Genomic DNA, 22,701 nt, shown 5'->3' on the forward strand with positions numbered 1-22,701 from the left:
AGTATTATTAGCTTTATCGTTAGTTTTATAAGTGGATTAGATATTGGTTATCTAGTGGGCAACGAACCTGCAATGAAAAAATATTTGAAAAGCTTTATTATTATTGGTGATTAAAGATTTATACTGATACTATTTTAGGGATGAATTTCAAATTAGTTTAGCCTTTTAAACCCATCCACAACCAAAACCTCTTTCAAAAGCTCATAAGCCCAAAGTTCATGCCAAATTTAATCGTCCCAAAATTCACATTTCGGGCGAAAAACAAGAAGAAAAACAATTGGATTAACAAACTGAAACTCAACTAAAAAACTTTCGACAGGGAACTTAACTGCCTGCATAAACTGGATGACAAGAAGTTAGTCAAAAAATAAAATGGAAAAGTCCCTTAACAACTTTTTGGCCAACATTCAAAGCCAATTTGCAGGCGTTTTCCTTGTTTCCTCGGATGTTTGGATGCTATTTATGCCATGTTGTCGCTGTTGTTATAAAGTGTGCAAAATGGCATGAAACTTCGGGTTTCGTTTGTCCTTGCTGTACAGTGGAACGAAGAGGGGATCGAAGAGGGGCAGGGGACTGCCGTAGGGCGACATGAATTTATAATAATCAAGAGATGAATGCAGATGTTACCCTTACCATAAACAGTTTACCAGTGCAGGGCATTCGATACGCAACAAATAACGAAGGTGAAAAAATAGTTTCAGTAAGTGGAGATATTGTTGGATTCCGCTTGTTATGAGATTTTCTCTCCTTTCTTTAGGCATTTTATCTATTTCTAGACCTGGTCTAGACTTCCGAAAGGGTATTCCCTTTGTGAGGAACTTTGTGCCAAAACAATTTTACATCATCAGGCACTCTGCGTTGATTGCAAAATGGACGCACGTGCGACTAGAGAACGGCATGAAAATAAATCCAAATCCGCCCAAGGACATGACAGCCATCAACAACAAGGATTACCCTAGTCCTACTAAATGTTAGCTTGTTTCTCGATTGCCAGAATGCATTTGAAGTCATCAAATTCTGCAAAACTGAACGCACTCAATGCCATTGAAATATACAGAAAATATTCATGCAAAAGGCACCCAAAGCCGCCCGTTGATTTCCCCCATTTTTCGCTTACATTCCGAGTGAATTGTAACAGGATATGTAATGCCAAAAACGAAAAGAAAGCGAAAGAAACCTTGAAGCGCTCTCTCTCTCTTTCTCTCTCTCTGTGTGCCATGGCCCATAGTAGGCTCAATGTCAAGTTGCATTAGAGTGTTTGGGCTCTCAAAATATTCAGAAGCCGCTAAATGAATTATGCATGCCACATAGTGGCACGGTTCAAGGGGGCATGCCATCCGAATTATGCATTGGCAAATGCTAAACGGATTCATGGTGATGATGATGTTGATTATGTTGCTGGTGGTGGCGATGGGAGTGGGCCACGGGCCAAATAGCTGACATTTCGAAGGGGCAAAGTTTGAGCTTAGTTTGGTGTTATAATGATAGTTTCTGGTTTTTCAAAGTCACTAAAAATGGTGTCTTCTTGAGTGCATATCGTGAGGTAAGAGGCACAGCACTCTTTGTATTCGAAAAATAAATTCCATCTTCCTGCTAAAGCCACTAAATATCTTTAACCCCTTTAACGACACATTCTTTTCTCAAAGTCAATCTCTTGCATGAGCCTTCAGTCCATCCATAATACGACCATTAACCCCACACAATCAGCCCCTTCCCATTTTGATGGGTTGGATGTGCATATATCCAGTGGCAGCGCGAAAGTATGCCATAAATTTTGAAATCTGTTCAATGAGTTAATGGTCGGGGGACCATTACAACCATTACAGCACTCGTCGTACTACTCGCATATCGTATCGTACCCTATCGGCAATTACTCTCAGTCACTGCAAATTACATTCGCATACGGCACTCGCGTGCTCGTTCAATATTTAATTTACTGCGTGAAGGATCACTGGATCCTTGGCTCCCTTGCTCCATGTGTGTCTCCTTTGCAATGTAATTACGGCATCGAATGGCAGTGCTTCGGGGCAGGAGCTTACATGAAGAAAGTACGGAGCTGAGCAGCAAGAGCAGCCGCACATAAATGGATTTCAACTGTCTCCACTTTAATCTCACACTCAGACCCTCACACGCTCTTTCTGTCCAATGGATTTCATAGGTCATAGGACTAACATTTTCCATATAAATGGGATGAAACTTATGATTTTAAAGGCCATAGCATCTAAGCTCATCAGCCTATGGTCAAGTTTATTAATTGCCAAGAGCATTCCATCGATCTTCTATTAAACTAACCCCATGTCTGTTAGGGTATCACATACTGCGACTCTTTATCCTACGAATGTTTTGTCTTCCTTTTTCGTTATGAGTAGTTTTCTTTCTGCCGGCGGAATGTCTGTTGCTTTACCCTTCGACGTAATGGGCCACCATTCACTCTGCTCTCCGCTCTTCTACTCTTCCCTTTACTGAGCTTTCTTTTTCTGTTCTCTCTGTGTGCCTTTGTGCCCACAATGTTGTTGTTTCTGCTGGTGCATTCTGTTGGATGCTGGGGCAGGGGATGGGAGGAGGGGCCCAGCAATGGCATAAAATGAGCAACGAGGCACATTTAATACTTGCACTTGAAGCGCACTCTGTAAAGGCTGCACAGTGGTTGTGATGCAAGAAAACAATTATTTCGTTTATGTATTTATTTATTAATGATTTCTTGAGATGGATCTTCAAGCTTCAGAATACGCTCCTCTCCCTCCAGAAGTTTCTGCTCTGACAATTGGTATTCTTCGGTATTTTCGAACCACTGTGCCTGCCATGCTGCCCAGAGCGGCCATGAGCATAACAAGTTCCCGCTTCTTCTTGTATGCGTGCCCACTGTATGTGGTGTATGTGTGGTGGTGTGGGTTGAGTAATGACTGCCCTCAGACTTAGACAGAGAGGAAGAGAGAGGCGGAGAGACGGCGACAGGGCGTGAGCATTGGAAACGCGTTCCAATGTCCTTACACAGACAGTCCTTACGCTGCTTCGTTTCAGTTTTTGAAGGCTATGCACTTAGGCGAGGTCATAAATATGCGACTCAAATGTTATGTAAAACTTAAAGCCCCTTGTGGGCTTTAATTGTGGCCAACACACACATACACATGCACACTCTCGTGTGCCCATGGAGAGGACATTTGCATAGAGAACCGCGTACAGCTTCCGCATACGCATCCTTTGGCGCCCCGTTTGGACTTCCTTTTCGTTCGGGCTTTCTGCATTCATTCATAATTGCAGGATGCATTTCGTTTTAGTTCTTTTCTCTCTCTCTCTCCTTTGGCCTGACTTTTGTACCCTTTTCGCCTCCCACCATCCTTTTTCCTGCTCTCTCATTCTCTTTCGCAGTGGCTATGCAAACATCAAGGATATCCTTGAGTTGGCACTGAACAAATATTTGACTTTTGCTCAGTTCGCTTTTAAAATACAGGGTACTCGCAGAGTCTAAGGGTTCATTGTGTTTCGGGCGACTGTTACGCTTAAGTAACAGGTAGAATGAAGCGTCTTGCAGTCCCTTAACTCTTAGATCTCTGAAAGTGATCATGGACTCTCTAGATGGTACCTATTTAAACGTAGTTTTACTTAATAAACACATCAGTTGCATATCCCACAGTCGTAACAATTCACCTCGCCTTAGTTTCCATAGTTTTTTTCTGCGGTTTCCTTTCTCCGTTTCTCGTTTTGGCTTTAACGGCATTGCCCTCGCATACAAAAATGTTCAACTCTTATTTGCCTTAATTGAGTTCCCACCATTGTTGAGAGGGGGGCGTGGCATTTAAACAAATTTAGTTGCTCTTTGTTCTGCGTGTGGAGGAGGATGTGTGTGTGTGTGTGTGTGTGTGTCCAGCAAATGCAAATTGCATTCGCATATTTTACACGCCCTTCGGGGGCGACCAGGGCGCATACGTAATGGAATTGACAGCGCGGAAAATCGGAAATTCTAGCCAGAAACAGAGCCCGGCCCGGAAAGGCAGAGAAATGAAAAGAGTGATGGGTGCGGAGCGGAGAGGAGAGGAGAGCAGGGGAGAGGTCGAGCAGCTGCATAAACTGAACCATGTGCAGGACAGCACAGGACAGGACTATTCTCTCCTCTGCTCTGGTTTCAGGCAAATGTAATTTATGCCTATAATAGAGTCGAGTCCCATTCTCCTGTCATGTGGCTTTTGTTCTCGCAGGACCTCTATGGGCAGAGAGGGGAATGGAAATGACACATGGATATGGGCGATCAAGCAGCTAATGCCCTGGGATTGGCTTGAATGAGCCCAGACCAAAGTGGATTCGGAATACGTTTTAGGGATTACTCGCAGCGTAGTCGGGTTTGCATTTTCAATTCAGAGTTTAATGGGGATTCCACTTGGATGGGCAGTATATTTTCTATTGGTTTTCAAGCTATTCTAGAGCCAGAGTGGTAGAAGTAAGGGATCTATAAAGAAAAAACTTTATTAATGCGAAACTAACTGTAAGAGCCTATTTTAAAATAATTTGTTGGCTACATGTAGTAGTCCCCAAGAGGTGATTCCACACTCCCTTTCCCCCATTAGCCACCCGAATATAACTACCATCCGGCACAAGCATCCGCATAAATTTCAAGTGGAACAGGAACAACATTGCAGAAAGCAGCAAAATATTTGTACGGCTTCCGGCTGATACTATTTGCAAAGAGAATCCACAGAGGAGGAGGTGTAGGTGCGGTCTATGACTGGGATATGGCAGAAATTACATCGACACGAGCGTGGAATGTTTCGTTTTTTTCGGTTTTCATGACAGAATCAATTGGCTGGCGGCAGACAGAGCGACGAAACAAAATCAAACCAATTAAGTTGTTACCGCGATAGAAAGAGCAAGTCAAAATACTAGACTAACAGAGAGAGAGAGAGAGAGAGAGAGAGAGAGAGATCAAAATATTTGGCAGTAAACTGGGTCAATAGCTAACCAGAGGATATACCGTCATGTTAAGGGGATTAGCAGGCCAGGGAGCAGGCAATTTCAGTACACCGTCGCGTATGTGTTACTTGCCCTACGGCTTTAGCCTTCCTCTGTTCGTTCTGCCAAGCACTTTGGCTCATTATTTAACATTACAACAAGGACCTCCATGCCTAGGGATCTAGCTCGTCTAATGCCAAAGAGACAACCAACAATGGTTGTCCTGCTCCTCTCTCTTGGCAACCACTTAATGAGAGGACAGTCCTCGGAGTGTCTTCAGAAAACTGAACAATAGAACTAATGCTTTGACATTGAGAGACTTAGACCCGATGTTGACATGGCTCTCATCCCCGCCCCACGAGCTTCGCAATTTTCATTTGCATTTCCATTTCTGCCATCTGCATGTTTGGGGGCTCTCTCTGTCAATTATTCCGCTGCATCCGTAATTGCAATTTGTACGCCCCAAAGGGAGAGACAAGCGAGAGGACAGGTATTAGGCAATAACAAAAGCGCATTACAAGTGGCTTTAATGGCAGGCTTACGGCTGAAGCTCTTCCAGCCCCCTGCACATCAGGCATACGCAGTGCTTACCATAGTATCTGCTTAGACAGCGCATGGGTTCGGTTCGTTGGTTCGTTCGTTAGTTAGTTAGTTATGCATTGAATGTTCAAGAAATTAGCCATGGCTAGCAAAAGCTGCCAAGAGATGTCAAGCCAAGGGACAGTGTACGACACGATACGACACAGTGAAGAGTTCCAGGGGGAAACTTCTAACTTATTCATGATAAAATTCTGCTGAAATGCGAGCACAAGTAGTGCGTTTCAGCCATTTGACAAGTTATTCTTTGAAGAAAATGGAGAGATAATAAAAGGAATTGTGTTTGAAATAAATCAACCAATAAATAAGGTTGCAGGTACTACTATTTAAATATTCTCTTAGATCTTAGATCTTAGATCTTATAGTAGATGAAAACCACTAAGAATATTTATCATCGTTGAATCCGAATCCCAATTAGTGCCTCACAATTTCGCTTTTATTATTCGTTCTACCTACACTCTGGCTCACACCCTGTGCTATATCATGTTCGTGGCTCTGTCTGCGTGGAGTCACCAATTTATCAACGTTTTAATTAACGTACGCATAAAAATAATTTCCTGCAGGGACCATAAAATATTACGACAAGTGGGTGGCATAAGGTGGCAGATATGTAGATCCAATGGGTGCAAGTCTGCGAAAGTGGGTCTGAATGGGTGAAAGCCAGGAGACAGCGGGGAGTGGGTTGGGTGGGTGCCAAGGCCACGGCACGTGCCATACAATTAAAATGAAAATGATGACAATTAAAAGCGCGATCTGTGAATGGGTTCAGTAATGGGTCAACGCAATTACACTTGAGTCTTGGCAAAAGTCACCCAAAAGTCATAACAAAATCCAAGGAATAATCCTGTATGAGCGGATTACGGCTAAGGGATACTTTAGGAAAGAGAGAGATATATTCTGGGCAATGTATGAACGGGTAGATAAAGGATATACAGTCCGATATTTGTACAGCAATCAAATCATATACGAGTAGGGCTTTATGGATATGGATCCGATGGTGATACAACGAAATTTATATTTCATGTAGTTTGATATAGTATGTACATAATTAGATACCCTGTACCCTGATAATATACCCTATAGAAACCTAATGGGTATGAAAAGTGACCCCGAAGAATGGTGAATGGGCCAAGCAGTGAAAGTTTTGCGGTTTCTTCACTGTCTTCTTCGTAACTATTAAGCAATTTTGGAATTTCACAGAACTTATGCGCATTTTGCACGCAAATGGAAGATACAAAAGCACACACACTCACACGTATGTACACTCTCAAACACTCAGACAGAACACACACACACACAGACAGACAGACCGCACAGCACACCCACGCAAAGCGTTTCCGCCTTGGAAAAAGTTTTTGTGTGTTTTTTTCTGCTTCGTTCTTCTTCTTTTTTAGTGAATGAACACACGGACGCAGGCAGAGCTAACGGTAAAGCTGTGTGCTCTCCCACGCTTTCGGTCTCTCTCGCTGTCTCTTTAGCTCCATGGTTCTCCCTCCACTTGCTCTCTTTCTCCATCTCTTTTGCACTTTTGTGTAGAATATGAAACATGTTTGGAAAAAACAAAACCTTGTCAAGGACAAAAGCACGCAACGCAGCCAGAAAACAGCTGTGCGGCTGTTGTGTTGTTGCCTCGTATGGAGAGCCTCTCTCTCGCTCAAGCACTCTCTGCCGCTCTGTTAGGCAATGCGCATGCTGTTAGCTTAGCAGCTGTTAACATTAGGTAGTCTGTTAATGTGTCTGGTGCTGCTGTTAACCGAAGCATTGATTATTGCCTCGCTCATTGCCAAATAAGTACAGTGGAGCCTCTGAATACATAAATGAACAGCTGATGTTTAAGATCTCCAGACTGCTATGAGCTATGAATCAAGCAACACATGCGAATTGGCGCTGCATTCTTGTAGATCTAAAAATATATTTTTTTATCCAATAAAACTTGCAAAATTCCATGCTATCTGGTTATTTTCTTTGAAATAAAAGAGTTTAGGATTGTTTGGATTGTTTTTTCCTGCCTATAACCTTTTTAAGTTACTCCAAAATAAACAAAACAACTCATCTCTTTTAACCTATTTTGGCTGTACTTTCTCTCCGCCAAGCAAACAAAGTTACGCATTATAATTGAGTTGAAGTTTAGAGGAAGCACTGCCATGAAAAAGGAATCCCTATACAGAGCCGGAACATATTTTCTCTACACATAATGTCAACAAACTTTTTATTAGCTTTGACATTTTGGCCAAGTTTAATGGCCAAGCGCCTGACCCTCATCCTGCCATACCATCCATCCTTAGCCATGGCTCTGGCCCCGGTGCACACGCCAAGGCAAATTTTTCTGTGTATACTCGCACTTTTGCTGCTGGGTTTTCACGTTTTACGAGTGTGTGTGTGTGTGTGTGTGTGTGCCGCCAACTTTTGGGTTCGACGGATTCGAGGATGTATCAAACCTCAAGCGAATGTCAGAATGTCAGCGTTAGAACAGCCCCAGGAAAGCGAATCAAATCAAGTCAAACGGCGCCTTGGGCTGGGTCCTCATTTGGGGCAACTATTGTTTTATTTGCTCACTGGCCATAAAAATGCAAAATGCAGAGCCTTTAAGCCAAATTCTTCATTAAAAGTTTGGCCAGGAATGAGCATCAAATCTATTGTCCCTAAACTGATTTGTATAGTATGATGGGAGGCTGCAACTATTTATTTTAATTGACGTCTCCAAGACATCTTGTCTTAGATCTGTTGGCATAGAAAATGTCTGTCAATGTCCAATGATATAAGTGCAGACATATACATATAACTTAACTTGTAGATATCTTGTCAGAAAATTGTCTAAAAAAATAGTAATATAATAATCACTTTTATATTATATCGATAACTGAGGACAGTTTCAGTTGAAGGTGTTTCGGATAGTTTAATTGCAAAAGTCATATGCACATGCATAAGATATATGTACATACATACACATGTACATATGTAAGTACATAACATCCCAAACTGGTTTCTGTAATGGAAATCTCTGTGGTGTGAGCCAATGATCCCTTAAACTATCCCTCCTCTAAGCTATCAACATATTTGGGAGCATCAACCCAGCATCTTTACGAACTATAAGTCTCAGTTTTGTGCCACAAAGAGCTACAAAGTAATGCGATGGCAATGCAAGTCTCTCTCGACACTCGAAGGAAATTGCTTCCAGCATCGCCATACAAACCCCTGCTCATTTCTCATTCCCTGCTGCTGACTGATGATGGCTGACCAGCAAATGGCTAAAATACTTCAAGTAGAAATCCTGCTGAAGGGAAAGCACTGCAGTGCAGTGGAGGGGAGCCATGGGAAGAGGAGCAAAAACCAAAGGCAATAAACAGGAAAACAAATGAAATGGCGGGCAAACTCAGGCAGCGAAAATGTGTCCTGGAAATGACGGGGACTTTGTCTTCTTCGTGGGTGGTCAGACACAGACACACACAACCCAATATACAAGTAATAACACTTAGACACACCGATAGACACACACACAAATGCAGAGAGGAAGCATCAGCAGGATACAATGCTCGTGGACGTATACGTAACAACAATGGAAACCGACAAAAAGGAAGCGTGCAGCAGGAAAAGCGGACCAGAAGTACATGCGTTTTCGAACAGAAATATAAACAGGGGAATGTGACAGAAGTGGCAAAATTTATAAAGGGGAGACAGAAAGAGTAGTAAGGAGAATGAAATTGAGAATAGGGGGAAAGCAGCAGCAAAGGAGCATCCAAGAAGTGTAGCATAAATAAAAATAAAACCCATTTGCTTTTCTAATCGAAAACCCATGGGAGAGGTCAAGATTTGGTCGAGCTAAAGAGTATACATGATTAGAATATATTTGTGCATTTCATCGTCTTCCAGTCTTATTAACTTCACCCCCTCTTAACCTCCGTATAAACTCGTTATTCCATTTAATTTTTGTCGCAAATCAATCTCTTGAAATATTCATCCAACCTGATCCCAAAGTCAATTCGTTGCAGTGACAGATGATAATCATTAGAGATGTCTGCGGGCACTGCTGGACCATGCCGCACATAAATTTGTCCCAAGGCCAGAGAGACCCTTGGACTCTGCCACAAATCAATCAAACTCTTTGGGGATACAGTTTCTTGCCTTTCAGACATAAGATATTCAAGCCGGATCCCCTCTATTCACGATTCACCATGATATTGCCCATTTCGGGTCAGAGGCCAGGGCACAAAAAAGGTGGAAATTGGAGACAGCAGTAGAGCAAGAAAGGAGAAAGCCTAAAAAGTATGGAGAAAAAAGTGGGAAAGACAGGACAAAAAATAAAATAACGAGTCAACTGCGTGGGTGACGGCTCAAAGGAAAGAGCAATAAAGAGACAGCAAAAGAGGGAGTACGGCAGAGAGAAGTAGATGGAACATTAGGAACAGGAAGAGAGAGAGAGAGAGAGAGAGAGAGAGAGAAGGAAGGAAAAAGAGAGCGAAGAAAGAGAAATTAACAAACGTGAGGCACAAAACAAAACACAAAATGCCAAGTGTGCGGTTATTAAATTTTGCAAGCAATTGACTTGACCAGAAGGCTGGGGGGGGGGGGGGGGGGGGGGGGGGGGGGGTAGGGTGCCGTCCAGCCCTGGCCCAGACCAAGCCCCCGCCAATAATCAATAAATGTGGTGGAAAATATAGCACGGTGGGAAATTGCTACACATGTTCCAGCTAATGGGGCAAAATGAAATGAAATTGAAACCAAAACTGAAACTGAAACTTTAAATGGAGCAGACTCGCCTCCCCAGACAAGCAAAAGTGTTGACCGGCTTTCAATGTCAGTTACTCGTGAAATTGAATGGGCGAGGTCAGGCATCTTAAATATGGATTATAATAATAATAATAAATAATACATTGCTATGCAGATACAGCAGTGACTGAACTTTTTCTGCCTGAATCATGGATACATCGAAGGCACACACTGTTGGGCATTTTATTTGATTTACACACTTACATTGCTTCGAGTGTGGATGTACGATCTGTTGCTGTTTATCTTTATTATCGTACTGCTTTCTGTCAACCGCTGCGTATGCGTTATAATATTGAGTACAAACTATTACTTAATTGACACCCAAAACTGATTTTCCTTTTGTAATGGAACCGAAAATGGACTAAACCGTACTGATTTTGCACGCAAATCAAGAAGTTCGGGGAGTTGCTATTCTAAAAATTGGTTGCTTTTGCTGCTGCTGTTGTTTTGTACCGTTAGTCGCGCACACACACGTACACGCACACGCATGGAGGGGCACCACTCACACACTCACGCACACATTCAACGAGATTTATGTAACACACAGCTGAGCCGAAGAAAAACTTTTACAAATTTCCTGAACAAAAATATTAAGACCGTTTGCTTGTTCACGTTTTGGTTTTTTTGTTTTGTTTTTGCTACTTTTTTATGCCCTTAAGGCAGCCATTTTGTTTTTATCGGGTTTTCGAGGTGGGTGGCGGCGGGCGAAGGGGATAAAGGGGTTTATGGGTCTTTTGTTTGTTTAGTTGCTGTTTTGTCTTCTATTTTTTGTTGTCTATTTTTCTCTGTTTTGCTAGATGTTTGTTGGTCTCTTGTTCGGTTCGAATTGCACGGCTTTTGTTCTGCTTGCACAAACTTGCACGCTCCACGGTCCACGATGTACTGCGCTAACGGTATTTACGTCGGAGAACCCAAAAGTCCGCACACAGTCCCATACCAGAGAGCAGAGTGAGCAAACAAAGAGAGTAAAACTGAAGGAGACCATTTATGGAGAGTAGCCACGCTCCCTATCTCTCTCTCTCTCTCTCTCGCTGTCCTGCGGCCTCTGTCACGCCCGTGGCTTTGATTTTAACAGTTTAGCAGAGCGGAATCCATTTATCGTAATGTTACATTTTTACAGTGACAAAATTCTTAGATTTTATCAGTATGCGCTAATGTAGAGGCATAAAGCGGCTGCAATATTTAGCTTTGAACGTTATATTTTCGTCCGTTTTCCCACTAAAACTTTATCTGTTTGGATATTCCTGGATATTCTTTTTAAACGGGATCGTTTAAGAATGCTGCTTAGACATTATAATGACCGTTTTGTGGCTGTTTTAACAGTTTTGTTGGGTTCTAAGCTTCCTTGCCACCAGAACCGTTGCCTACTGTTCGGCGTTGCTGTTATCTAACAGCGTTCTGTAAACTTCAAAAATTTCACTCTATTGTTGTTGGCTCTTTGTTGCTATTTGGCATCAAACTTTCACTATCACAATTCTATATGTAGGGACATATCACGCTCTCTGTCTTGTTAACAGTTGGAATGCCTGCTTCAAGGTGCATTCGTATAAGGTAAGGCCTTTGTCAACGATTGCACCCAAGAAATATAATTTGCCTGCGTGCTTCTTCTGCATTCCAAGCCCCTTTAAGTTGAGACTTACATATGCTGTAAATGAATAATACACTATTGGAAATTAGTTGGATCACCTTAAATAAAAGGCACCTTGGTATGCCTGCCGTCCGATGCTCCCTGTCCTCCTGCTCTCTCTCCTTCTCCCTGTGAACTTGCTGTTGTTGTTGGAGAGTGCGCAGGCTCTCAGCGCGCGAGAGAGAGAGAGAGCTGATGTTGTAGTTGTTGCTGGCTGGTTGTTGCCTTTTTCCACTTGGGGGCTTGTTTTCGGTTTTCAATGTTAAGTGCGTAGAAGAAACTGTATGCAAAAGAGAGAGGGAGACACCCATAGAGAGTGAGAAAGCGCAACGATAGCGATAACGACAAGTGGAGGCGACAACAGAAGAACAGACAGACAGACAGACAGAAGAGATAGAGGGGAGCGTCATGAAATGCGCGTGGAGTATTCCCCTGGCGTAGGGCGCTGGCAATGCAAAATTCTCCATGGTTCCGCCCACACACACAGACACACACGAGTATGCTGCTATGCTGTAGCAAGAGGCAATGACACACAGTCACACCTACATAAGCATGAACATATTTATACAAAGACAATCAGCGCCACGCAATTATTTATTAATTATACCATACGATTTTGTGCACTGCGCCTTACAACGCTCACAATACAATTAATTTAGTTTATATTTCTTTCTGTTTAAATGATACTCTTAAAGCGTATTTATGGGGTGTGGTGACTTTTTGGGACGTTAGGTCAATGACAGGAACGAAGGACCATGAGTGCAGAACATTTTAATTACAACTCTGTAAAGATTATTAAAACGATTTACTTTCTTCTGTCAAAGAAATATCATACACAATTTAATAATGCAGTTTCATAAAGTACATACTCGCTTCAAATCAATTATAGGGCATCTAATGCTCGTATTGCTGTAATATATTTTCACTTTTCTTATCATGCTTCAGCTGTGGCTGTTGTTCTTCTCCTGCCCCTTCTTCTTGTTGCCATTTGCGTTAGGCTTCGTTGAAGTCTTTGTAAATTGCAAACAGCTGTTTGTTGCTGCTCTCTCTTTCCCCCTCCTTCCCTTTTGCACTCATCCTTCGACTACGCAGGCATAGTACCCGTGCGTACCCTCTCGATTTCACTCGACTGCGTGGGCCGCAGGTTGAGTGACTGTCTGACAGGCAGGCTGCCTGATACAACACTCACATTCAGAACTGAATCCTGTACACGTTCGGATGGGGAGTGCGTGTGTACGTGTGTGTTATGTAACTGTAACTGTTTATGATTGAATTTTTCGCTTCGTTTTGGCCATTAATTTTTGTGGCTGCCATCCTTCTTGCGCATTGTTAGCGGGGCGCGTGGCATAGCATTGCGGCCACGTTAATTGAAAATTTCTATTGCTGTTGTTCCTGTTTGCCTCTTCAGGCAGCATAGCATAAGCAAGGGCATAGCCTTGTTGCCATATTGTGGTAAGGATAAGGGCCTCCGAAGATATTGAAGTATGCCTTTTTTCGAGCGGATTTTAATTGGGGTAGGACATTTTATGTATTAAAATGTATGTATTGAACGGAAAACATGTTTCCAAGGAATATTTTAATACAAGAATTTATGTAAAGTAATTAAAACCACAATCAATAGAAGATTTTCAACTCTTAGCCGAATGTATTAAAAGTGTCCATAGATTTAAATCAACCATTTAGCAAATAGAAACTAACTAGAAAATATAAAAAAGCTTCTGACAATGGCCGTCTGCCATTTCCTAGAATTTTTGACGATATGAATAATAAATTAGATGCTATTTTATGGCTCAAATTTCGTGGAATACATTTTGTATTTATATTTTCATGAGTATTTTAAAGTGAATTTTTAATAAACTAATGTACATATGTACGAAACGTACTTTAAGAAACAAATTTCCACCGCCTTCCTGAAAGTATGCATCACATTTATTTCACCCTGCTTCTGCCAGCCACTCGTGCGTATACGCAACGTACACTCCATAGGAAGAGGAGGATGCGGAGGAGCGGAAGGGGCAAGAAGAAGCAAGCATTACACACACCATCAAGCAAGCATGCAAGAAAACAAACAAACAAACAAAAAACAGGGAAACATTCAAACATTTTGTGTCAATCTGTCAGTCATTCACTCACTCAAAGACCCCCTCCCTTTCGGAGCCACAATGCCCAATGTCGGGCCCGCTGATAAACAGGAATCGATAAAGAGGGCGTACGTGTTGTACACACCTACCGCCCCAGTTCCCCTTCAACGCTGAGTTCTGCTTATCAACGGGCACATAGGAAATACAATACAAAAAGGGATACAATGCGAAGGAGGAGGATGTCTCCCGGCTCAACAAAGGATAGCAATGGGTAGGGCAGGATGTACAGATATATGTATAAATATATGTGTTATACAACACGCGTGTGTATGAGCATTTAACGCGGTAAACGTAAATCAATAAACGCACAGAACGGAAATTATCAACACCTGTAAAAGATAATTGACGCGAAATTAAATTATATGTTGCCGCAGCATGTGGCAATAATGATGATTCCATTAAAACACAAACCTTGCATACCCCCGTCCTCACCAAAACCCACTCGATGCCGCTAGTACCTGTCTTTGACAGTGCGTTACACAGTTGAATGAATGGAACATCTATACATACTTACTCGTGTGTGTCAAAATGATAATTCTAATGAAACTCTGCCAAGAGTTATTCTGAGAAATAGCTGGAAATTGCCGACATATTGGCGCGTACTTAACCTATGCCCAGTATAACTTTACCCGTAAAACATATCCCTTTAATTGATGAGGGAATCGTGGCAAAATTCAGGAATATTTCTTTCGATTTCTCATGCTTTCCAGAAGGTATCCTTGCTGCTGCTTCTTGTTTATGCCAAAATGGTTACAAGGACAACCCGATTATGAGAATCTATAAATGAATGTGTGGGTTGGGTTCTTTTGGGTTGGGTTCTCTTAACATTTGACCTTACTTAGCTCACTTAGCGCGAGGGCTGGCGGTAGAGCGCTGTGGCAGGATGAGCAGAGAAAGCGTTGACAATGGCCCAAACAAAAGAAACAGAAAACAGACAAGCAGATAATGGACGTGGCGATAGTGGGGCGGAACGGAGACCAATGGTAAAATGTATTTACATAGCTTACACAATGTATGGTCGGAATAAGCTCCATTGTTTTATGCATGCAAATAGAAACAATGCCGAGACGAAGGGACGATGGAACGAGACATTCAGAGATGCTCCGCATTCAGATTGTAGTCTCCGGAGGTGTGCAGCGACAGAGTTTCGTGTCAGTTTTAGGGCATTCGTTGGACACTCAAAGCTTACCGCTAACTAGGTGTGCATTTGCATTCTTTGGCCAAGACACAATGGAATTTTGTGTTGAGTGTGAAGGCTACTTCGAATCGGTCTACACTTGCACCAAAACAAACACAATTCCACAAGCACTCCAAGCCATTTTACGCCCCTTAATTTATTCCTTTAATAAATGTTCAAACATTTAAATATGAAATTCCCGTGATAGCATTTAAGTAAATTTAATTTGTTGGTTTTGTTTCTTGATTTGATGGTCTAATACAAATTGAACTCGTTTCGTTTTCTCGTTCGCGTTCGCTTCACATACAAATTCCACTAAATTATAAATTAATGAACTAATAGTAGGATGCGGCGGCAATGGGGCAGTCACAGTCATGGGATGAGACTACAGCTCGGTGTGAGCGTATTCCTCGTGCTCGTGATCCTTATCCTTCGGCACAATAAACAGACCCTCCGCCGTGGTCCAGCGCGTGCCATGCTGCGGCCTGTGCAGGCCTACGATCTCCATTTGGCCGGAGATGGGTCGCCCGTAGGAACGTCCCGACATGCCAAGGTACATGCCCGTGTCAATGTGCCGCAGCCGGATATGTGCATCGCGCATCCACTTGTCGTTCGTGCAGACCACCTCCCAGTGATCGCCGGTGTCGCCCACACCGTCCGTGCCGTAGGCGGACACCTCCTGTTCGCCAGAGAGTGGCGACGAGAAGTGATGCGAATGCAGGTTCTTTTTTGTGGTCAAATGCTCTAAACGAATGGTGTACCCACAGGCGATGGGCTCTCCCCGTTCGCACAGTTCGTTCGACTGCGCTTTGATCATCCAATGGCTGTTGACATCCTCCTTTTGCTCCACGCCCGTCACTGACTGCTGTCCAGATCCAGAGCCATATTTAACGTCGTGTGAGTGTAGCCGGAAGGAGTAATCGGAGTTAAGAAGCTTTAGTATGGAGCCACACGTCACCACATTGCTTTGAGTAGCTATAGTCGCAGATGAAGCAAAGATAATAGATCAATAAGTTCTGCATTGTAAAGGGGCGGCGTGGCCAATCACAGAAGACCACATAAACGCCGACTCTGCGGCTTCTTCTCAAAACTTACCGGTGCTGCTGCTCAGGCAGCTAATCAGGGCCAGTACGGGTAACAATAACGTGTGAAGCATCCTCCTTCCTTGTCTTTCCTCTCTTTCTGAGGTTATATATATCTAAAGTAACAATTGTTTTGTACAAATTTTCAATTTTTTGCGTTGAACACGCAAACAAAGTTAGGGATGTAAGATATTTATCGATGTGTGAATATATCGACTAGAAACATTTAGAGATGGTGCACATGTATTGGCTAAAATCTTTGCCGATGCTTCTCGAGCATTGCTATCGAATAGATTAAATCGATACCTGAAGGAAATATATTCAAAAACGCTATATGAAATAGTCTTCAGACTTTGTTTTCTAGATGAGTCCATAATAAGCCATTAATACTTTTTTTGGGAAAGGTTGAATTGCACAATTATACAGTACACTGCATCGGTTAGTGGCGCGGCATATTCAAATATCTATCACAAAAATATCGATAGACTACAAATATAATATACAAAAATAGATATCGCTATACAAAATCAAATCATCCCTAAACGCAATTTTCACCAAAAAAACTGAATAAAAGCGAAAATTGAAAATTGAATTTAAACAAAAATTAATGGCACACAAGCGCTTGTTAATCTACGCTGTGTTACTGGCGATATGTTATTTAGTTGGCGTGACATGGGTGAGTGTCTAAAACCAGTTTGTAATGCGAGAATCACATGACTTTCCACTTATATGTTTCGTCAACAAAGGCTGAGAGTGCATCACAAACCCTACCATTGGGTGGTGGCAGCAGCAGCACCAACGCCGGCCAAGGAGGTGCACTGCCACCAGCGGGCGCAGCAGCGATAGCTGGAGCAGTAGGAGCAGCAAGTGGTCCATCACCCAAACAAATTGTTGTTACTCCTGCTCCCACGGCCTCGGCGCCACCAAAAGTTCTTATAACGCCTGCTCCTGGCCATAGTTCTTCCAACGCCAGCAGCACAGCGACCCCAGCAGCAGAATGGTAATGCAATACCATTCTTGACTCAATATGCTTTGATCTCTAATCTCAATTCTTTTATTAAGTGTCTGTGCTGGGGCTTTGCTTCCCCGTCTGGATGCCAATGGCAAGGAGATGCCCATCTGCGCCGAGTGCAAGTGCGCCCATGTGGCGCGAAACACGACACTTATAAAGGTAGCATGGTGAAACATCTCCCTCAACCAACCAACACCCACAACCCTCTAATTGACTGCGTTTCCCATCCACAGGTCGTTGTCATCATTGTGATTTGGATTATATCCATTTTAGTGATATATATGCTCTTCCTGATGTGCCTGGACCCACTGCTGAATAAGCGCGTAAAGGCCAACTACCAGGAGCACACCAATGAAGATGTACATAGCAAACGTTCTAAAAAATATGCAGGCATACAGTATAGTCTACTAGTCACAGCCCCTGAGATCATCGATGATGATGATGATGAGGCTGAGCTAGTTGACAATAAAGAAGCACCACACATTTGAATAGATTTTAATTGCGAACCTTTTTTGTTTCATTTTTACTTAGCGACATTTTGCTTAGCGACACAACTAACCAACAGATTGAGTTTCCTTAACTCCACACCAATCCATCCACAACTAATGCTAAAATCTTTAACCTCTTCTGTCCCCCAGGATGAGCCGACACCGCCCCTGCCCGCCGCCACTAACCAAGAGCTGAGCGCCAGAGCCAATGTCCTGAATCGCGTCGGTCACCAACAGGACAAATGGAAGCGACAAGTGCGAGAGCAACGACGACACATCTACGACAGGCACACCATGCTAAATTGAACAAATTAGCAAGTGTTTGGATTAGCAGCGAAGGCGACTTAAGACATGTATTCCAAGCAGTAAACCATATTGGCCACTCATTAGTTTGATCAAAATTATCATGTATTTAGCCCCAATTTATTTAAATATATTACAGTAATCAAATCAAACTGTTGATTGGAAAAGTAATTTTTATTCATCGAAAATCCGCCACAAGCTTAAATTATACATCCTATAGGCTGAAGGAGTTTCACTCCTAGTATCCCTTAATGGTGGCAGCAAAGGACCAGTTCTCGCTGACTGTGCAGGGCCCGTCTATGGTGGTGCCGGTGGCATTGCAGACGCCGACAGTGTACTGGGCCATGTTGCGGGTATCACGATAGTAGAGTACCTCCATGCATTTGCGTATCTAGAATCAAAAGCATTGCAATCATGCAGTTCTCGAGAATATAACAGTCTTAGACGTACCAATTCGAAGGCCTCTTCGGCTGTAAAGTCACGGTCCTTTGGCTTGCGCTCGCGCACTAAGGGCAGAGCCAAATGGCGAGCGAATCCGGTGGCCACCACATAGTCCTCATGAGCACGTCCACGCAAATCGACATTAGACAGGAAAGGGGTGCCATCCTGCTCAATGCCACCCACAACCACATCAATGTACAAGGGGTTCATGCGCGAGCGACGGTTGTAGAGAACACGCGTCAGCCAGCTGGACAGAGCCTTGGGCTTCATGGAAATGCCATCCGCGTAGCACTGATCCTCGATCATCTTCTGGTCAATGGTGCGCTTGATCGACTGTATATCGGCAAAGTCGCCACCGCCACCCAAAATGATGCTATCGTTGATTGCAAAAACACGATTAATGTTCTGGTAGCGTGCCAGAGAGCCGTACGAGACCAGTGTGTCGGCGGCAATCATGACGCCGCCATCGTAGCGTATACCCAGAACAGAGGAGCCTGTGGTAATAGAAGAGCTAGCAAGTGGGAAGTTGGCATAAGATAGGTAAATATTAAGTGGATTTCCTTTAGCTAATGCCGCCTTACGTGCTGCGCTTTGTTCCGAAAGGGCCTGCTGTGGTCAGCTCTTTTGGCAACTTCTGGGTCTGCTGCTGGCCACCGGTAAAGTTGTAGAACGCGCCGGGTGTCGGTCCATTCTGCCACATAGGCTGGGCAATGCTGTTGTAGTTGTTCAACATTTTAATTTACTTGTTTTTTATAACAATATTTGTTTGAAAGCAAAAAAATTGTTGAAAATGACGGGCACAAATTGAGTGTTGTATATAGTGTGACCGTGGATTTATCAACAAAATATACCGGCTGTCACTCAAATATATACCAAAATGTGGCTTCTCTTTTTTTAAATAGATAAAGACAATAAATAAAGACAAAAATGATTTATTTTAAGATACTTCATTAGTTTTTTAAGAGTACATATTGATAAAAATACCTAAACAAGTATCAATTTGGAAATTGAAAGCTTAAAATGAAATGAATGCAACTAAAACGTGTTCAGTTACTAGCTAGTGCTGCAAAGATATGGCTGTTCTAGCTATCAAATAAGTTTGTTTGGTTCGAAGTGGCAAACTAGTGTTGAGTAGTGCTATTTTTAGGCTCTTAAAATCTTCTCCCAATTTTTTGCTGAGGTTTTTGAAAATCGCTTAAGTACCATTCAAAAGTTTTCAGTAGAGGAAGCATTGAAAAAATAGTGTTGTTTCCTTGGCTTTATTTTGTACAGGACTCTTTGACTTATTGACCTAATTTTGTTCATACATTTTTAGTGGAGGTGTTTAGTCCACGGGGTGGACAGAAAAAGCTAGATTCTGAAATTTAATTGCAGAATATTAAATACAATGATATGAATAAATAAGTACCAGGTCTAATAACAAGAAAAAACTTGCGAAGTGCCATTAAAAAATTCTTTTTTTTCGTGTGACAGAGGTTTAAATTAAATTTTCTTTCTGAACTGGAATGGACATAAAAATAATAAACTCTTCATTCAATCAACGCGTCTTTGACCTCAAATAAAATTCCTTACGGGTTAATATTTGTATATAATGTAGACATGTTATTCCGCCTAAACTATTATCAACTGAATGAAAATACATATGACATCTTTTAGCTTACCAGCTTCCAGATGTCTAAGGGGATTCTTATCTGAGTCGGGCCCACTCCTGAACTTTTTCCCCAGACAAAATCCCCGACTGCACGTTATCAGCATCGCTTGGAGCTTGGAGCGCTGTACTGATGGAAGACAAGGCACTATAAAAGCTCCCTCTTTTGATTGTCGATTCATCAGTCGCACAGCTCTGCCAGCAACATCAACAGCATCAGCATCAGCAACAGCAACTTTTGCTTTAATAAAAGGAATACTCAAAGAATCTCATCATGAACTTCTACAAGATCTTCGTCTTTGTTGCTCTGATCCTGGCCATCAGTGTGGGACAGTCGGAGGCCGGTTGGCTGAGAAAGCTTGGAAAGAGACTTGTAAGTCTAAAACAAAGTCAATAATTAATATAGAAGCTAAAATATATAATTCTCTATTATAGGAACGCGTTGGCCAGCACACCAGAGATGCCACAATTCAGGTTGTGGGAATTGCTCAACAGGCCGCCAATGTGGCAGCGACAGCCAGAGGATGAACATGATATTAATTTTACACCCGACACCTAACTTTTAAACTTATTTATTTTAATTTTAATTTTGTATTTACGAGAATTAAAAAAACGTTAAATGAAGTATCTTGCCTAATTAATTAGTTACTTAATTGGGGTTTAAGAAGACGGGCGGACAGAAAGACAGACATAGNTCCATTCGATTTATTTTTGCTAGTGAAGTTAACTGACTATGTAATATTACAGTTTAGACCACAACACCAGGGAACTTTTAACAATATACCGTTTTAGAAATTTAGTCCGAGATCAGAATAATTTGAAACATTTTTCTGAGTTTTTCCCATTTTACATTCGACTAAATTTTAATATTATTACTATAATCAAAGATTATTCTATGCATCAACATATGTACATATATCTGTTTCTTCTTAATGTATGTAAACGAAGAGAATAATTGGGATTCCAGCTCCTTCAACTAATTATTACTTTTAACTAAACATCACTTGACACTTCAATTTATTCTTGTTTTAATTTTTACCATCTATTGTCGGCACGTCTGCTGTTGTTCGCTGTTGAACTGAAACGCTTCAGACATTTAATAATTACTTCTACTTAAGAATAAACACTATGCATTTTCCCTCTTGCCCGCTATAATTTCGAATCTCTCTTAGCTTGCCACGGTACAGCCACCTAGGGGGATTCCGATCTGATCCAATTCCTCTCTTGTACGTTTTTGCCGGAAAAATCCCCGACTGCGGGTTATCAGCATTGCTTGGAGCTTGGAGCGCTGTACTGATGGAAGACAAGGCACTATAAAAGCTCCCTCTTTTGATTGTCGATTCATCAGTCGCACAGCTCTGCCAGCAACGTCAACAGCATCAGCATCAGCAACTTTTGCTTTAATAAAAGGAATACTCAAAGAATCTCATCATGAACTTCTACAAGATCTTCGTCTTTGTTGCTCTGATCCTGGCCATCAGTGTGGGACAGTCGGAGGCCGGTTGGCTGAGAAAGCTTGGAAAGAGACTTGTAAGTCTAAAACAAAGTCAATAATTAATATAGAAGCTAAAATATATAATTCTCTATTATAGGAACGCGTTGGCCAGCACACCAGAGATGCCACAATTCAGGTTGTGGGAATTGCTCAACAGGCCGCCAATGTGGCAGCGACAGCCAGAGGATGAACATGATATTAATTTTACACCCGACACCTAACTTTTAAACTTATTTATTTTAATTTTAATTTTGTATTTACGAGAATTAAAAAAACGTTAAATGAAGTATCTTGCCTAATTAATTAATTACTTAATTGGGGTTTAAGCAGACGGGCGGACAGAAAGACAGACATGGCCTATCGACACAACTACAGATACTGATCTAGTATATGTACTTACATACATATGTACGTATATAGCCACTAAGCAGCGTCTAAGTATACATACGTACTCGCATGATTTTGATCGATTTTAAATTTAATTCATCTATGAACATATGGGCGTAGACAAACTAAATTAAATGTCAATAAACTCAATAAAATACAAGTAAACATAAAATGTACTTTTTTGACATATCGTTTCATGAACTTTGCAGTGAACGCCATCTCAATTCAGCAAAATTTAAGTTTTATGGTACTCTTTGTTTTTATACCCGGTACTCGAAAAGTAAATAGGGTATATTGTATTTGTGGGGAATAACGGTTGTATGTAACGCACAGAAGGAGACGTTTCCGACCCCATAAAGTATATATATTCTTGATCAGCATCAATAGACGAGTCGATAGAGCCATGTCTGTCTGTCCGTCTGTCCGTCCGTCCGTCCGTCCGTCTGTCCGTCTTGTTTGTCGTCTAGTTCTCAGCGCCTATAGGAGCTGGAGCACCCAAATGTTGCATCCAGACTGCCATATGAGCACACGCACCGCCCCGTCTACAATTTTGAAGATAAAAGAAAACTAAAAACTCCATTTCGTAGGGAAT

General features: G+C 42.1%; 5 protein-coding genes across 5 annotated transcripts; 3 read left to right on the forward strand and 2 right to left on the reverse strand.

Annotated features, from left to right (window-relative positions):
• Positions 1-15,442: 15,442 nt before the first annotated feature.
• Positions 15,443-16,536, reverse strand: LOC117586553 (stromal cell-derived factor 2). The gene is made up of 2 exons (XM_034276716.1): positions 16,349-16,536; positions 15,443-16,228 (listed from the first exon to the last, which is right to left on the reverse strand). Exons 1-2 carry the CDS (start codon positions 16,407-16,409, stop codon positions 15,639-15,641), a joined length of 651 nt encoding a protein of 216 aa, XP_034132607.1. The 5' UTR covers positions 16,410-16,536; the 3' UTR covers positions 15,443-15,638.
• Positions 16,537-16,855: 319 nt separating this feature from the next.
• LOC117586550 (uncharacterized protein CG1161) lies at positions 16,856-18,297 on the forward strand. Its single transcript, XM_034276712.1, has 5 exons — positions 16,856-17,011; positions 17,082-17,335; positions 17,398-17,506; positions 17,581-17,706; positions 17,986-18,297. The coding sequence occupies exons 1-5, from the start codon at positions 16,943-16,945 to the stop codon at positions 18,139-18,141; spliced, it is 714 nt and encodes a 237-aa protein (XP_034132603.1). The 5' UTR covers positions 16,856-16,942; the 3' UTR covers positions 18,142-18,297.
• Positions 18,294-19,381, reverse strand: LOC117586547 (proteasome subunit beta type-4). Its single transcript, XM_034276709.1, has 3 exons — positions 19,161-19,381; positions 18,589-19,090; positions 18,294-18,529 (listed from the first exon to the last, which is right to left on the reverse strand). The coding sequence occupies exons 1-3, from the start codon at positions 19,310-19,312 to the stop codon at positions 18,377-18,379; spliced, it is 807 nt and encodes a 268-aa protein (XP_034132600.1). The 5' UTR covers positions 19,313-19,381; the 3' UTR covers positions 18,294-18,376.
• Positions 19,382-20,405: 1,024 nt separating this feature from the next.
• On the forward strand, positions 20,406-20,840 carry LOC117586558 (cecropin-C). The gene is made up of 2 exons (XM_034276721.1): positions 20,406-20,600; positions 20,663-20,840. Exons 1-2 carry the CDS (start codon positions 20,502-20,504, stop codon positions 20,753-20,755), a joined length of 192 nt encoding a protein of 63 aa, XP_034132612.1. The 5' UTR covers positions 20,406-20,501; the 3' UTR covers positions 20,756-20,840.
• Positions 20,841-21,583: 743 nt separating this feature from the next.
• On the forward strand, positions 21,584-21,997 carry LOC117586371 (cecropin-C). Its single transcript, XM_034276398.1, has 2 exons — positions 21,584-21,757; positions 21,820-21,997. Exons 1-2 carry the CDS (start codon positions 21,659-21,661, stop codon positions 21,910-21,912), a joined length of 192 nt encoding a protein of 63 aa, XP_034132289.1. The 5' UTR covers positions 21,584-21,658; the 3' UTR covers positions 21,913-21,997.
• The last annotated feature ends 704 nt before the right edge of the window (positions 21,998-22,701 follow it).

Source organism: Drosophila guanche, unplaced genomic scaffold, assembly GCF_900245975.1.
Source record: "Drosophila guanche unplaced genomic scaffold, DGUA_6, whole genome shotgun sequence".
Classification (NCBI taxonomy): domain Eukaryota; kingdom Metazoa; phylum Arthropoda; class Insecta; order Diptera; family Drosophilidae; genus Drosophila; species Drosophila guanche.